Raw genomic sequence first — 16,838 nt, 5'->3', positions numbered from 1 at the left:
CTAACCACTGGGCCACCGTGCCGCCCTATGAAGGGAAAGGTGAAGAAGTAGAGGTGGAAGAGGGGATTCTTCAATCAAAGAAGACTTTAGTGAAAAACCCTGGCTCTTTATAGTGGGTTAGGACTGGCCTGATTGGTGGATCATACATGCTAATGCAGAACCAGCCGTGTTTAATCATAATCACGTGATCCTCTTGAAATTAGTTTATCAACTTCACAAAGAGAAAATGCAAAATCACAAAATTAGTGGCAAAATAAATGTATTCAAATAGAACAGTACTGAAGACAGGTTTGATGGATCATAGAACTACAGGACAAAAACAACCAAACATCTTAAGGCTGATTTATATTATTTATGCATCGCATACCTACGCTGACTGCGAGCACAACCTAAATGGACGAGGCTCTTCAAAAGGACAGGGGCAGTCAAAAGAAAGCCACCGTAAAGTTAGACGGATAAACTGAAAAGAAGAAAGTTTATGGAACTATGTCATAACATTAATATCATTCAAGATTTTTAAACTAACTAATTTTATCATTTTTTATAGTTTATTATAATGATTCTGAAGATTTTTATAACCATTCAAGATTTAATAAATCAAACTTTGATGCATCACTTGCTTTTGTTCATATCTTGGATATGTTCTATATTTATTTAAGTTAAATATTAATGACAACAAAACATGGGTTGCTTTACAATTATATCTTTTATTATGAAACAAAAGCAACAAAAAAGTATACTGTAAAAAAAATCTGTAATTTTACGGTTTAGTTCCGGCAGCTGGGGTGCCGAAAAAAAAACTTAAAATAACGGATATTAAATTACAGAACTTTTCTTACATTTCAATTTCTGTAATTAAATATTTGTTATTTTATGGTAAATTTCTGTAATTTAACAGCCGTTTTTTAACTTTTTTTTTTTTTTTTTTCAATTACAGATTTTTTTTACAGTACAGACTTTTTTTTTTTGCCCGCTCAACAATTTACACATTACTGTCTGGCTAGTTTCTGTCCTCTACTTATAAGCTAAAAAGGCAATAATGTTCCAACATTCCTGACCATTATCACCAATAAAGCCTAGTAAAACAGGCCATCAGTATGTTGTAAACCAATAGGTTCAAATATTTCCAGTTATCAACTTTTGTCAAGACCTCTTTTGACTTTAATAAACGTATCCCTAAGGTTTTTCCAAACTTTAACAAAGACTTTCTTCCTTTCCAACTGCTGTTGCAATCTTCAGCTAATAATTATTGTTCATCTGGTTCTCCCTATGATCACGTATGGATCATAAAGATGTCTGTACAGTCGTACCTGTTTCAGACAGCATCTCTTCAAAGTGATTCATATTCAACTTAAATGAAATCATGTTATGTGCACCCAAAGTGAACCTCCGCAAACAGAGCGATGACGCCACATTCAGCACAAGCACTGAGTTTAATAACAGAGAGCTGATTGGCTATTTCACGTTGGTCTCATTTGTAGTTGTAATACTTCAAAGTACATTAGGACTAGTGAAATAAAGAACTACAACCCCACGAAAACCAAGCAACAGCAACAAAAAAGAATGTAAGTCAACATTAGATATTAAGTTACATGAACATCGGAAAAATAAGACCAGTGCAAAAATATTTAAGACCTTGAACAGCAAATTTAAGTCTTTTTATGGCTTAAAATTTATAAATTTTAGACTTTTTAAGATCTCGTGGAAACCCTGATTATACAAGTTTCACTTCACTGAATTATTATAAATGCTAACGTTTACATTTAAAATGTTGTGTGTTGTATACAAACATCATCATTAGAATAATTAGAATGACTGCTCCATCATCAGAATGACTTAACGAAGTATAAAATAATCATACAGGAAATGACTCTCTCTCTGCAGCTGGGCAGATCTCCACACTACTGTTAGTAACTCTTATTCCATACCAGCCTGCCCAGAACTGAGTGTCCTTCCCTCCGTGAGTGAAACGGATAAACCGAACACCAGGTCCATAATCCTTGAAGACATGAATCATCTGAAATAGGGCAGAAATAAACATGCAGACATTGATGCTTCACTTCATTTAGGGGATTAACTTTGAGTTTCATCTACTCACGTGACCCCACGGCTCATCATTCCACGCTTTAATGAACACTTTCTCAGGCTGAAAGACACTGATGCGGTTCTTCTTATGACCAAGCAACTCCACACAGATCTGATACTCACATCCACAATCCCTACGTGGTCCATACCTGCAGATAACACAATATGCGCTAACAATATGATGTAGGAATATGCAAAGAGGATGAAGGATCAAGAAGCAACTACTGTAGGTAAATCAGAATAGGCGTGTAAATAAATGAATTGAATCATCTGAATCAGATGGCAGCAAAACAGAATTAAGGAAACACTCAAAATATGGCAAACTGTGACACTTTACACTTATTTATTCTCTTAGTGATTCTCACCAAAAGTTCTGTCATCAATAGTGTACAACACAAAAATAATATTTTGAAAGTCAACAAGGTTCAAACAACATTTCAAATATTCTCTTTTAATTTGACAGATTAATGAAGAGTTTCTTTATAATATTAGATAACAATTTCTGCAGTGTTCTGCAATAATAGTAGTACTAGTAATATGGCAATAACTTATGTGCAACATGTAAATATGAACACCATATCCTATGACAGTAAATCACAGGACACATGTGACCTACATTGCCAAGTCAATCACAAAAATCACATCAAATCTTAAATTTATACTGTAGTATAAACAGAGTTTGAGTGATCGCTCACCAGTCTGAGATTTTGATGTGAGGTTGCAGATGATCCATGAAAGCAGCACTGTAGCCTTCTTTCTGCAAATCAATCAGCTGTCGCTTCAAACACAACCTGTGGGCAAAATCTTTTGGTGTAATTCATGTGTGGAGCAGCGTCGTGATTGATTTTTATCCTGAAAATGTGCCAGAAGCTAAACAGAGCCAACATTTTCTTGGATGTCAAATATTACGCATACCTATAAGATGTTACAAAACATTGGGTGATTGTATTGTCTGGTAATGGTCTTCTATTGTTTTCGACTTGCCAGCGGTCACCTCCATTCTCGACAATCTCCCATCCTTGAAATTCATCTAATAAGAACATCAGAAAATTAAGCTCACATTTTAATATTGACACCAATTATTTAAATCTATTCATTTGAATTAGAGTTAAACATACTGAAAAACTATTAAAATCTAAAAACTACAGACTGAAAAAACTTAAAATGATACTAGAAGAATCACAAAACAAATATGTATTTGTTTAGGGAATTTGACCAGATCATTACAGTTGATCAAACTACTTTGATCAATTAAACAAATCTTTCGAACAAGCCTTAACATGTAACCCAGCAACAAATATATTTGATTTTGATAAATGCAACGGACTCCAAAAAAATTGGGACAGAGGCTCATTAAAAGAATATCCACGTCATATCCAAAAGAAACGGTTTTAAAGCAGTCCTCAATGAGCAGGTAATTTGGTGATACATGAGGGCTTCATGTTTGGCTATAAAATAAACGTCTCAGTCTTTGCAAGTACAGCAGGGTCATGGCTCATTATTTTGTGCCAAATATCATGTGAAAATTGTCAAACAAATCAAAAATCTCATTTATCAATACAAAATCACAACCATTTTATGTATTTTACCAACTACCGCATTAAATATTGAGAAAACATTGAAGAAATCCAGAAATCCTGGATTGGTATAGCTGATGATATACCAATCCATACAGCATATAGGTATAGCTGATGATACCCAGCTATACCTCTCTTTTCATCCTGATGATCCCTCGGTTCCAGCTCGTATCTCAGCCTGCCTGTCGGATATTTCACACTGGATGAAAGATCATCATCTTCAGCTGAACCTTGCAAAAACGGAAATGCTTGTAGTTTCTGCCAACTCCACTCTACACCATAACTTTTCAATCCAGATGGATGGGGCAACCATTACTGCATCCAAAATGGTGAAAAGCCTTGGAGTAACGATTGATGACCAACTAAACTTCTCTGACCACATTTCTAGAACTGCTCGATCGTGCAGATTCGCACTCTATAACATCAGAAAGATCCGACCCTTCTTATCTGAACATGCAGCTCAACTCCTTGTTCAAGCTCTTGTTCTCTCCAAACTGGATTACTGCAACTCTCTACTAGCTGGGCTTCCAGCTAACCCTATCAAGCCTCTTCAACTGCTCCAGAATGCAGCAGCACGAGTGGTCTTCAATGAACCTAAACGAGCACATGTCACTCCGCTGCTAGTCCGTTTGCACTGGCTGCCAGTTGCTGCTCGCATCAAATTCAAAGCTCTGATGTTTGCCTACAAAGTGACCTCTGGCCTTGCTCCTTCTTATCTGCTCTCACTTCTGCAGATCTATGTGCCCTCCAGAAACTTGCGTTCTGTGAATGAACGTCGCCTCGTGGTTCCATCCCAAAGAGGGAAGAAATCACTTTCGCGAACGCTCACGCTCAATCTGCCCAGTTGGTGGAATGAACTCCCTAATTGCATCAGAACAGCAGTCACTCGCTACTTTCAAGAAACGACTAAAAACTCAAATATTTAGTCTCCACTTCACTTCCTAATCTGCAATTGCCTCTTTGAATATCACATAACTGTACAAAAAAAAAAAAAAAATACTAATACTACTAATACTTTCCTTCTTAGACTTTACAGACCTAAAACTTGCCTAAAGCACTTATTCATTGTTGCTCTTAGTTGTGTAAATTGCTTCCTTGTCCTCATTTGTAAGTCGCTTTGGATAAAAGCGTCTGCTAAATGACTAAATGTAAATGTAAATGTAAATCCATTGAGCCATTCCAGTCTCAAAGTTCAAAAAGAACATCCAGACTTTGATAAGCAATAGATGCAGTAGTAAATGTCTGTTGTGGTCCCAGGGAAACCAGAGCAATCGACATGGGTGTGAGAAACGTGTGCACAATTACCATTGACATGGAGGTATATATTGGCAGAATACAAATCCACATACTGCAATCAAGATGATGTCTTTCATGGTAAGTCCATGATTATAAGATTGAGTTTCATTCTACATGTGCAGTTTTGTAGACACAGAATGGATGTGCTTGTTGAAAATACAGTCACCGGCCAGTTTATTAGGTACAACTGTCTAACTGCTCTGTAACGCAAATTTCTAATCAGCCAATCACATGGCAGCAACTCAATGCATGTAGACATAGTCAAGATGATCTGCTGCAGTTCAAACTAAGTATCAGAACGGGGCAGAAAGGTGATTTAAGTGACTTTGAACGTGGCATGTTTGTTGGTGCCTGACGGGTTGGTCTGAGTATTTCAGACACTGCCGATCTACTGGGATTTTCACGCACAACCATCTCTAGGGTTTACATAGAATGGTCCAAAAAAGTGAAAATATCCAGGGAGCGGATTCTGTGAGCACAATGCCATGTTGATGCCAGAAGTCAGAGGAGAATGGCTACTGGTTCAAGCTGATATGCAAAAGGATGGGCTACAGCAGAAGACCACACCTGATGCCACTCTGGTATGAAGTGAAAACTGAGGCTACAATTGGCACAGGCTCACCAAAATTAGACAATAGAAGATTGGAAAAACATTGCCTGGTCTGATGAGAATTTCTGCTGCAACATTCGGATGGTAGGGTCAGAATTTGGCATCAACAACATGAAAGCATTAATCCATCCTGCCTTGTATCAACGGTTCAGGCTGGTGGCTGGGGTGTAATGGTGTGGGGGATATTTTCTTGGCACACTTTGGACCCATTAGTACTAATTAAGCATCGTGTCAATGCTACAGTCTACCCGAGTATTGTTGCTGACCATGTCCATCCCTTTATGACCACAGTGTACCCTTCCTCCAATGGCTACTTCCAGCAGGATAATGCACCGTGGTGTGTCATAAAGCACGAATGATCTCAGACTGGTTTCTTGAACATGACAAGGAGTTCACTGTACTCGAATGGCCTCCACAGTCACCAGAGCTCAATCCAATAGAGCACTTTTGGGATGTGGTGGAACAGGAGATTTGCATCATGGATGTGCAGCTGATAAATCTTCAGCAACTGCGTGATGCTATTTGGTCAATATGGATCAAAATCTCTGAGGAATATTTCCAGCACCTTGTTGAAATCTATGCCACAAAGGATTAAGGCAGTTCTGAAGGCAAAAGGGGGTCCAAGCCGGTACTAGTAAGGAATACCTAATAAAGTGGCCAGTAAGTGTATATGGCTCATTGTGAAAATGAAAAAAAAAGATAATGACAATTTACTGTTAAGTTTTATATCAAGACAGATTAGGCAAACATTTGCTTGTAAAACTTTAAATCTTTCCTTTTAATACAATTTTTGAATTTAACAAGAAATGTTGATGTGACAATGATAAACATGCCTCTGTCCGGAGAGTGCACCAGGCATCAAAAATAAAATGTATTCATTTTTTCAGAATACAATTAATCTGCTTGCAAGCTTTTTCTTTTTGGCTTAGTCCCTTTATTAATCTGGGGTAGATATGAAGCAGAATGAACCGTTAACTTATCCAGCACGTTTTTACGCAGCGGATACCCTTTCAACTGCAACCCATTACTGGGAAACATCCACACAATTTCACACATTTACACACATACACTATGGACAATTTAGCTTACCCAATTCACCTATAGTGCATGTCTTTGGACTGTGGGGGAAACCGGAGCACCCAGAGGAAACACTGGGAGAACATGCAAACTCCACACAGAGATGACAACTGAACCAGCCGAGGCTCGAACCAACCTCATTCACACACACTACAGACAATTTAGCTTACCCAATTCACCTAAACCACATGTCTTTGGACTGTGGGGGAAACCGCAGCACTCAAAAGAAACCCCGGCAGAATATGCAAACTCCACACAGAAATGCCAACTGACCCAATCGAGGCTCAAACCAGCCACTGAGCTGCCCACTTTTGACAATTAAATAAAACTTAAAGAAAATCTGCAAATTCAATCATTTGGAGTTCATTGCAAAAGCACTCCAACTTTTTTGTAATTTGGGTTTGACTCTAACACTAAACACACGCACACATTGTGCAGAATGATCATCGATGAGGAAAGAGAGAATTGAAGAGTGAACATATGAATTCCAAAGCCTCTAGTAATAATTCTTAGACTTGAGCAAATCATTAATTATTATTTCAACTTAATTTTTAACTTCAGTTTTAACGGAGGTAATGATTAAATGCAGCTAGGGCAGTTCAGTTACAATCTTGTGGAATTAACAGGGTTTATCGTTTGTAGGGGATTTTCTTCTGTATTTGTTGAAGGAAATGTTTTCAGTATCCAGTGGGCCCTGGCTAGACAAAACATGAAATTTCGTAGGCAGCTTTAAATCCAGTAAATAAAAGCCAAAATGTTAAATAAGGGAGACTGGATTTGACTATCTGTCCTTGTATGAGTGAAGTTCTGTATTTGTGTTATATCAATGCTTTTCTTGTGAGCTTTACTTGATGAGTACATGGCGACTTCTCTGACATACACCAGAAGCAATTACGTAGAAACACACCTCTCAGTTCTTAGCCTATTGCTGATACTCTCTATGTCTAAAAATGCCCATATTGATGTGTATTCACGTAACAGTCAGTTATATGTCAACAGTTTAAGTAACAGATGCACAGATATGGTCTCTGTTAAAGTACTGGGACTCTTGCTCATTGTAATAATAGAATCACTAAAGGGTTCATAATTATATTTCAGTGTATTACGGTACTGTAGTGATGACGTCATGTTGTTTACATGCTTTACATCAGTGGTTCCCAACCTGGGGTCCCACAAGGGGGGCGCGGGAGAGGATAAGTGTTGAGGTAGAAAAAGGCATAAAAATGCTCCACTATAATATAGGGCTGTACAATTAATCGAAAATCCGATTTCGATTTCAAACGATTATAAAAAAGCATTAATCGAGTAAAGATTATTGCATCATATACCGCCTTCTTTCCAGTTGTACACGTGTTGCTCTTAAAAGCGCGAGCTTATGTGTGTGTGTGCAGCAAGCACACTCAGTCAGAAGCATGCGGCCAGTCAGCATTCGCACACTGACGAGCAGAGGAGCGCAGACATCTAAAGTCAATAACGTGAGCGCTTTAATGGTCAAATAGGTGTTAAAACGCGGTGTTTAGTGATTATTTATATTAACCCTCATTTGTGTAATAAACAAACGAGTTGAGGATCAAAAGACAAGTGAAAGAAAAACCAAAGAGACAGCGAGAAATATTCCTGCTGCTGCCTGTTTTTATGATTATTAATCAAACAACGAGAAAATCCCTCACTAGTCTTGACTAAAGGACTGCTGTAGCTAAAGTGTTTTTCTTACAGTGAAGATGCTTAAAGCACAGTTTGTTTAATATTTTTATTCTATTGTATTTATTTTTCTTTCTTTTGCAGGGTGGAAAATAACTGTGTTTATAAACTTGAAGTCAGAATTACTAGCGCTCCTGAATATTAGCAACCCTTTTCCCCCAATTTCTGTTTCATGGAAAGAAGTTTTTTTTATTATTATTATTTCTGAACATATTAGTTTTGATATCTCATTTCTAATAACTGATTTATTTTATCTTTGCTATGATGACAGTACATAAAATTTTACTTATATTTTATATACACACACACACACACACACACACACACACACACACACACACACACACATATATATATATATATATATATATATATATATATATATATATATATATATAAAGTGAAAGTGTTTTACCGCCTCATGTTCACGCTGTACAGAGAGAGCATGTGAAAGTGAGTAATAAAAGATGCTGATAAAATGATTGGTTCTGTCTAGTGCTTAAGCAACGCACTCCAAGCTCAACAGTCTCCTAACTGTATAGATAAACAGCTGGGAGACAACATCTGTGTATAAGATCTTAAAGTGACAGCAGTCTCATACACTGTGTACACCTAGAAAACATTTAGTTAATATATTTTAGAGCAGTGTCACTGCTGTATTAAACATTACCTATTTTCAATAGTGACTCACCATCAGCTACTGGATTCTTGATCAGGTTACGTCGTTTCTTAGTTATAAAATAAAACTGGCACCAGTCCACTGGGGGTCTGGAAGCATCACAGGGCTGAATCCCCTCTCTCATACAGCGCTCTCTCCAGTGTGCAGCACTGTCCACCAGCTCTTTCCACTCAGGACACACCAGACGACATTCGTTAACCACATGATGAGCGGGCAGGTTCAGCAAGATCTCCTCGACCACAGTTAAAGGAACATCTGGCATCACACCTGAGAACTGAAGGACAGAAATATAATTAAGTTCCAAACCAGAAGGAACATCAGGCTGGAGAGCATCCTTGCTGGTTTTCAGCTGGTCATTAGGCTACCCAGATAGCAAAATACACTCGGGCCAGTTCCGGCTAGATTGTCGCCTGCCGGAGACTAACCCCTCGGCCCAACTTCGGCTGCCGGACTCGGGCCGGATGCCTGTGGACTCACTGCCCGATTCCGGCCCGAATCAAGCGGGCCAGATGCGGCGGCCGTAAGCGAGCCGACGCTGCGCATCCGCGCCGGAATCGGCGCGAGGGTAATGTGCGCTGCGGCCCGGAGCTGGCGCGACTCCGTATTTATACACCTTATAAAACGTTTTGGTATTACATTGGTACTTGATATATGGTATTACAACCATTTGAATTTATATAACAGCAAACACAGGCTATAATGTAAACACAAAGTGTAAGCACTGCGTTTAACCTTTGAATAAAGTGCAAACTGCATACATATTCTGTAACGAAAATAATCAGACAAATGACAAAATAAATAAATGTTAAACGTTTATTGATTGCATGAAAAAAATAGTACTAAAATTTTATAAATAATTTTGTAGTGCACAAGAACATCAATATAAAAACAACAATAAAATAACACAATAAAGACACACAGAAAGATTTAAACAAAAAATCTAAAAATTACACACAAACACAGATGTTTTTTAAAACAACCCTGTTTTCCCAATAGACTTGAATTAAAAATTTGTAAAAAACAGCTAAATTTTATATGAACCTAAATATAGAAACCAATTTAAGATATAGCAAGAAACATCTTAAAAATACCAATGACAATCCGTAAAATATCCAAGTCAAACTTGTAAAAAGTACTGCAGAATTCTGAAGAAACATCTTGAAACATTTTTTAATAAAACGTTAAAATAATAATAAACAAACAAATATAAATATATATATATATAAAATTGCAGAAGTATAAAGTCAAACTTTTTTTTTAAATAAACTTGAACAAAATCAATTGCACAAACAGCAAGACATGAGTGAGATGATTATACATTTCATATATATACACGTCTTGTGCAATTTTATATTTATAATTTTATTTGTATTACGTTTATTAAAAATGTATCAAGATGTTTCTTCAGAATTTGGCCCACACACATACCATACATATATATATATACACACACACACACATATATATATACATATACATATATATATATATAAATGCAAATGAAAGAAACAAATTGTTCAAGTATCAGGGAACATCCTAATACACTTAAAATGTTGTTTAAAAAAATAAAACAAAATAGTGATGTAGACATTTGACACAATAGCTTTCTCTTCTTTCTTCCTCCATCCCTGTCAGGGGCAAGTTGTAGCTACCTTGTAATGCATTTTTCCACTTCTTTATCAGTGGCGTGGTAAGGACATTTGTCCTCGCTCCATCTGTGATTAAAAGATAAACAGATAATTAGTAGTGAACAAGTACTAATGTTAAAAAAAAAAAGAAAAAATTAGGAAAAAAGTAGGCTACCTACGAAGCAAAAACACTATCAAAAAAAACAAATAAACTTAAAACACTTTGAAATTAGCAAGAGCTTGAACTTACCAGTTTCTTCATTTGTTCGGGCTGCTCCTTTAGTTGATTTTCAAGCTTTTCCAAATCAAATTGGCCAAAGGAAAGTCAAATGTGTTTACATCTGGAATTTCATCACGTCTGTTTTGGTTTTGTGAGAATCAGGCTCAGCTGCTGCTTTATGACGTTGCAGGATTTTAAAACTTCAGTCAGTCGTGCTAAAAAAGAAAAATAACAGATTAGTATAAATCAACCTGTAGCTTATTCTCATACAACTTCTGTAAATACAACAGTGGGTTAGACACTGCTGATATTCTTTAGTTGATCTTTACTTTCTAGCTGCATTAAACCTTAACAAATTTAGTGATGTCTTCAATTCTTACAAAGACATCACGAGATGCAATAAGTTCTGTCTTGATCTCAAACTGCACTAGAACAAAGACTGTAAATGTTCATAGGTGTACTGCAGGAGTGTCCAAACTTTTTGGGCCGAGGGCCAGATGCAAAAAAACAAATGTTGTCGCGGGCCAAATTTTACATACATCACACAGACACACACACACATATATATACATATATATACATATATATATATATATATATATATATATATATATATATATATATATATATATATATATATATATATAAATACAGTTGAAGTCAGAATTGTTAGCACCCCTAAATTATTAGCCACCGTTTATTTTTTCCCCAATTTCTGTTTAACGGAGAGTTAAACATTTTTTCCACACATTTCTAAACATATTAGTTTTAGTAACTCATTTCTAATAACTGATTTATTTTATCTTTGCCATGATGACAGTAAATAATATTTGACTAGATATTTTTAAGACACTTCTATACAGCTTAAAGTGACATTTAAAGGCTTAACTAGGTTAATCAAGTTAACTAGTCAAGTTAAGGTAATTAGGCAAGTTATTTTAAAACAATGGTTTGTTCTGAAGACTAAAAGGGCTAATAATTTTGACCTTAAAATGGTTCATAAAAAATTTTAAACCGCTTTTTATTCTAGCCGAAATAAAACATAAGTCTTTCTCCAAAAGAAAAAATATTATCAGACATACTGTAAAAATGTTCTTGCTCTGTTAAACATCATTTGGGAAATATTTAACAAAAGAAGAAATAAATCAATGAGGGGCTAATAATTCAGACTTCAACTGTGTGTAGATAGACAGATAGATAGATAGATAGATAGATAGATAGATAGATAGATAGATAGATAGATAGATAGATAGATAGATAGATAGATAGATAGATAGATAGATCTTAACAAGAACTGCTGCTTAATTTAATGCATGTAATAGCGACACCCGGTGGTTATTTATTGAATTACGTTCATTTTTGTATAGCGGACCAGATTCTATTGATATTTATAAAAAGCCTCGCGGGCCGTAGTTTGGACACGCCTGGTGTACTGGAATGTACAGTATCTGTGCATCTTGATGGTGGTCTTAAGATTTCTGCCATAGTCATTGATGGTGATGGTACTTGTGGTGCTGCCTTGATTTCTGAAATCTTCATACCTGCCTTTTGTCCAGCCTCTTTGTTCCAAGTAATTTTTCTTCATCATGGTATAGATGTGTCTATACTGTCCCTTAATCAGATACATTTACAAAACAAAACATCACTTTAGTATAGTGCCAGGGCAAAACTCACAGGTTGTAATAGATCTATGACATAATGTTGACAGTATGTGTTTAAAATAATTGCAAACAAACCTGTTCTGTCTTTAGATGTATGACAGGCGATCATCATCCTCATCTGTCTACCAGTCAGAAATCACGGTTGCGTGTGGATGTTTGAGTCGAGCTTCCTCATATGCATCTATAATAAAACATCACATTGTTGTTAACCTCCCGTAAAGAAAAGTTCAAATCCTGAAATACTATCAAAGTTAATTAATGCATATAATACCTATAGTGTAAATAATCAGTACACAGAAGGTTGCACAAGATTTATTTGGAGATTCATGCAGAGTGACAGCCTTATGAATCTGAGACATAGATTTGTAAGATGGTCAAGCACATGCATTATTCTGTACCCATGAAGATTAACCTACCATTGTGAAAATGTTTGATGATAGCCAATAACAATAAACCATTTCAGCTGTTTGTAAAGCAATTAGTAATGTAACGTCTGAAAAGCTCAATCTATGTTGAAAATGTATCAGCAGTTTACAGCTTATAATGGACTTTTAGCACACAACTATAACATGCCTATTCACGTTCAAAAGAGTGTGCCATTGACTTCTTTGGTCGTGATGTGCTGCAAAATGATCTCACTAACCTTTGTTAAACAAGAACAATAAGACTTAACCAACAAATATTGTTACCCATTCATTTAAATCAGAATTTATCACTGTCAATAACATAAAAAACAAAAAAAAAACATCAAAATCTGCTTTAAGACGTTCAGTTTTACATTAACTGACCATTACAGCTTGAACAAAAGATATAACTGATTCACATAGGCTAACACATATGAATTAAAGTGCATAGTAATATATTTCTCTTGGATAATTTAAAGAGAATAGTAAACAGTCGAGTTTCGATCATTTTCGTGACTAACTGCATAAACAAGATAAACAATATTTTATTGATCCAAAACGATTAGTTTTTATTTACACATAATCACAGAATTAATACTGTTGGATAAGTATACGCCAGTACAATGATTTTTTCAACATCCACGGTACTTTATAATGTTAAATCAGGAAAAAAACACGTTTTGCCATGTTAGTTAATGGATTCGTCTACAGAAACTTTCTTTAACGCAAAGTTAGCATACACACAAATTCGTTTCATGTTTCTTTAAAATAATTAAAATAGTTTTCAGTTACTACACACGTTAAAATCTAACATTGTGTAAAAGGAACAGGAACTTTCAGACGTGTTTGTAACTGTTAGCGTTAGCATACATTAGCTCCAGTCGTGTTTCTTAAAGCAAGTTACATTTCGTATCAAACTGTTTTAAATTACTAAACGCTGTTACAACCAAACACCGTGGAAATGTTTTAAGCTCTAAATTCGCTAATTATACAGAACACAAGCAGTAAAAAGCTTACCTTTCTGACCGGAATCCACTTGAAGTCTTTGAAAAACCAAACTTTTTCTTCTTGTGATCTTCGTGCCATGGTGGTTGACAACCAGCTTTTTGGAGCATTACCGCCACCGTCTGGATTGGAGTTTGGATCAGGAATTTAGTAACGCATGTGTTTATTATGAAACCAACTTCTGCTTTAAAAAAAAACAGTCAGCACAGGAGCGTGCTATCTCAAAAATAAGCGAATTTTACATAGTTTTTCTCTAGATGACATGTATAATCTATTTATAAATAATATTGTTATGTTTGCGTCTAAACATTGTGACCATCCACACTAAATATTCTTTTTTTAATTTTTTTTTGCTATCGTACCATGAATATTTTCTCAAATTATCATTAAACGTGGCGCTAACAGATTACTAGATAAAATAAGAACTTAATCGGTTGCCATCAGCCGAGTCCTTGCAAGAAGCGGCCAGGATATGGTTGACCGGAATCGGGCCAGTGCTTTACAGCCGCATCACAACCGCATGTGCGCGAGCGAGCTGCGGGCCGCACTCGGCCCGGATAACACTCGCCGATGCCGAGTCGGAGCCGGAGGCGCCGGGGGGCAGCCGAGCTCGGGCCGATTACTGCCTGCTATCTGGGTACCATGTTGGTCTAGCCATTTTCAATATTTGATCGAATCAATCATCATTGTCATGCATGCTGTTTATTCCTCATAAACACAAACGGAGACCGAGAATTGATCAGCTTACTTCCGCCGATCTGCTTTCAAAGGACCTCACATCCGTCAAAGGAGCATCTGTGTTTCTGCTCTCAGCCTGGCCCATTTTTCCCTTTAAGGATTAGTTCGAAGTCACCTGTATTGACCTAAGAGTGAAAACGCATAATTTAGAAATCGTCTCGCTTGATAAAATTAGTCAGCAGAAACACAAATAGGCTACATTTAATCACATTTGTTAATGTCAAATCTTGCACAGTCTCTAACCACAGATATATTCATACTAGGAAAACACACTGGGACCTACCGTGATGCGTTATAATTCTCCTGTTAGTTAGTCACATTTAAACCCGTTTAATAACTTCCTTCAAACCGAAAGTACGGATATGCACGTTGCGTCAAAGCTCCGCCCACAGCTGTGACGAACACCGTACGAGCGCAGCATAGATATATACATTAGATGTCGCCTTGCCTATTGTTGTCTATTGGACGGAATGCATCAATAGCGCCGCCATCTTGGTACAGGGTAGCGCTCCTTTGAAATGAATGCGGGACCGAGGTACAGTGGAGGACTGTGGCCATCCAAAGTCAGAGATATACACATATACACATATATCTATGATCGGGATGTTTCTTGGATGTATGTAATTTTTTTTTAATTACGAAAATTAATTTTACATTACTTTTCTACATTGATGGATCAATCGCACGGGCATTCCTGACAAAAAGCTTGTGTTTGTGTGTACAGAAATGTACACCCTCCCTGTTGATCTAATCATGTCCTGAAACACACCTCCTCTCCTCCTACTTCTCATACAGACGGAGGGAGCGATTCGTTCATGAATGAATCCCCGTTATAAACGACTCGTTCACTAGCCGACAATTATACAAGTTTCTGGCAGCGCAGCATATTTCTTTTGCATTGTTTGCTGATTTTATTCAACAAAACTAGCATAAGCCGAGTGTTTAAGTGGGAGTTGGAGCTGCTTTGCCTTATGGTGAACGCAGTAGTGATCCTCAATAACGTTACCTGATTAGCACAAAAGTTCAGAACATACAAAAACAGAAAAAAACTTAATAGTAGCCTACGAAATGTTCTGCATTAGTGCTTTGTTTTCTCGTTACTATACCCGTAGACAGCGTTAAAGTCCAGCATCTTCACGTAATAACACGGTCTTGTCTTGACTAGTGCGGTTGAATGACATTTGTCCTGGGAGGACTGTACAAATATGGCGGCGCTATTGACGCATGCTCAGGGTCCATATGTGATATATAGTGTAAATATCTATGCGAGCGCAGCAGGACAGTTGATGTACCACGGAATGAACATGAGACTATTTTTCCATCTCCCAAATGCAAGAAGATGTTATGAAATAAACGATAGGAAAGTTAATGTAGCCTACCTTCTGAACAATTATTTAAACAAAACAGTTCACTAATGTAGGTTTATTAGAGCACATTTTATAAATCAAATTAATTTTCAAATTTTACTTGTGTGCAAAGTATAACTCTGTGTTGAATGTTTGCCGATTTCTTTCTTTTGCCATCCCTTTCCTGCCATATTGTAGTGGTTTTCAGTATAATATAGGCTATTCAGTATAATGTATTCTTTTAATTTATTAACGTTAAGAGGCACCAGAACTACAAAGTAAAACACAGTAAATAAATGAAATAACCAGTTCTGCTTTATTTTTCAATGTTGTCAGAAACACAGGAAAATTCACAAAATTCTGTTGGTTATACATTTCACGTATAACTGCAAAATCTTTACATTGATAAGACACAAATTTATATTTACATTGAAGTCAAGTGTGCAGTAATAAGTCTTCTGTTCCAACTGACATGCAAAACATCTTGTACTACATTAATGCAATATTATTATTTTGATTCAGCAAGGATGTATTAAGTTGCTGTCAAAATGCCTTAATGACACAATTTTTTTTAAATATACAGCTGAAGTCAATTAATTACATTGTGCAGAATCTGCAGGTTAGTTTACTAATATAAAAGTATCCTTGTTTTGTTTTTTTCCATTATTGACCTGAATAATAGATTTCACAGAAAAGATGTTCACACTTAGTCCACAAACGAAAATACAGTAATAGCTAATTTAGTCAAAATTGTGTCATTCAAAAGTTTACCTGCAGTTGATTAATACTGTTACCCGAATGCTCCACACAG

At 36.4% G+C, this 16,838-nt stretch overlaps 1 protein-coding gene across 2 annotated transcripts in view; it reads right to left on the bottom strand.

Moving 5' to 3' along the window:
- fbxo44.3 (F-box protein 44, tandem duplicate 3) overlaps nt 1-15,080 on the bottom strand; it is a 16,953-nt gene extending 1,873 nt beyond the window's left edge. Inside the window, exons 1-7 of one of the 2 annotated variants that reach the window (XR_015522965.1) lie at nt 14,965-15,080; nt 14,692-14,806; nt 9,038-9,299; nt 3,001-3,115; nt 2,781-2,876; nt 2,099-2,234; nt 1-2,017 (exon numbers count right to left, since the gene is read on the bottom strand). The exon at nt 1-2,017 is cut by the window's left edge and continues 554 nt beyond it. Coding sequence is in view for 1 of the 2 variants with exons in the window: in NM_001076576.1 (NP_001070044.1) it covers nt 1,856-2,017; nt 2,099-2,234; nt 2,781-2,876; nt 3,001-3,115; nt 9,038-9,299; nt 14,692-14,766 (846 nt within the window). In the remaining variant the exon portion in view is untranslated. 2 annotated transcript variants of the gene reach the window in all.
- Nucleotides 15,081-16,838: the final 1,758 nt, after the last annotated feature.

The sequence above is a fragment of the Danio rerio genome, chromosome 23 (genome assembly GCF_052040795.2).
Source record: "Danio rerio strain M-AB ecotype USA chromosome 23, GRCz13ab, whole genome shotgun sequence".
Lineage (NCBI taxonomy): Eukaryota > Metazoa > Chordata > Actinopteri > Cypriniformes > Danionidae > Danio > Danio rerio.
The sequence above is the reverse complement of the archived record's forward strand: the minus strand, read 5'-3'. Positions and strand labels throughout refer to the sequence as shown.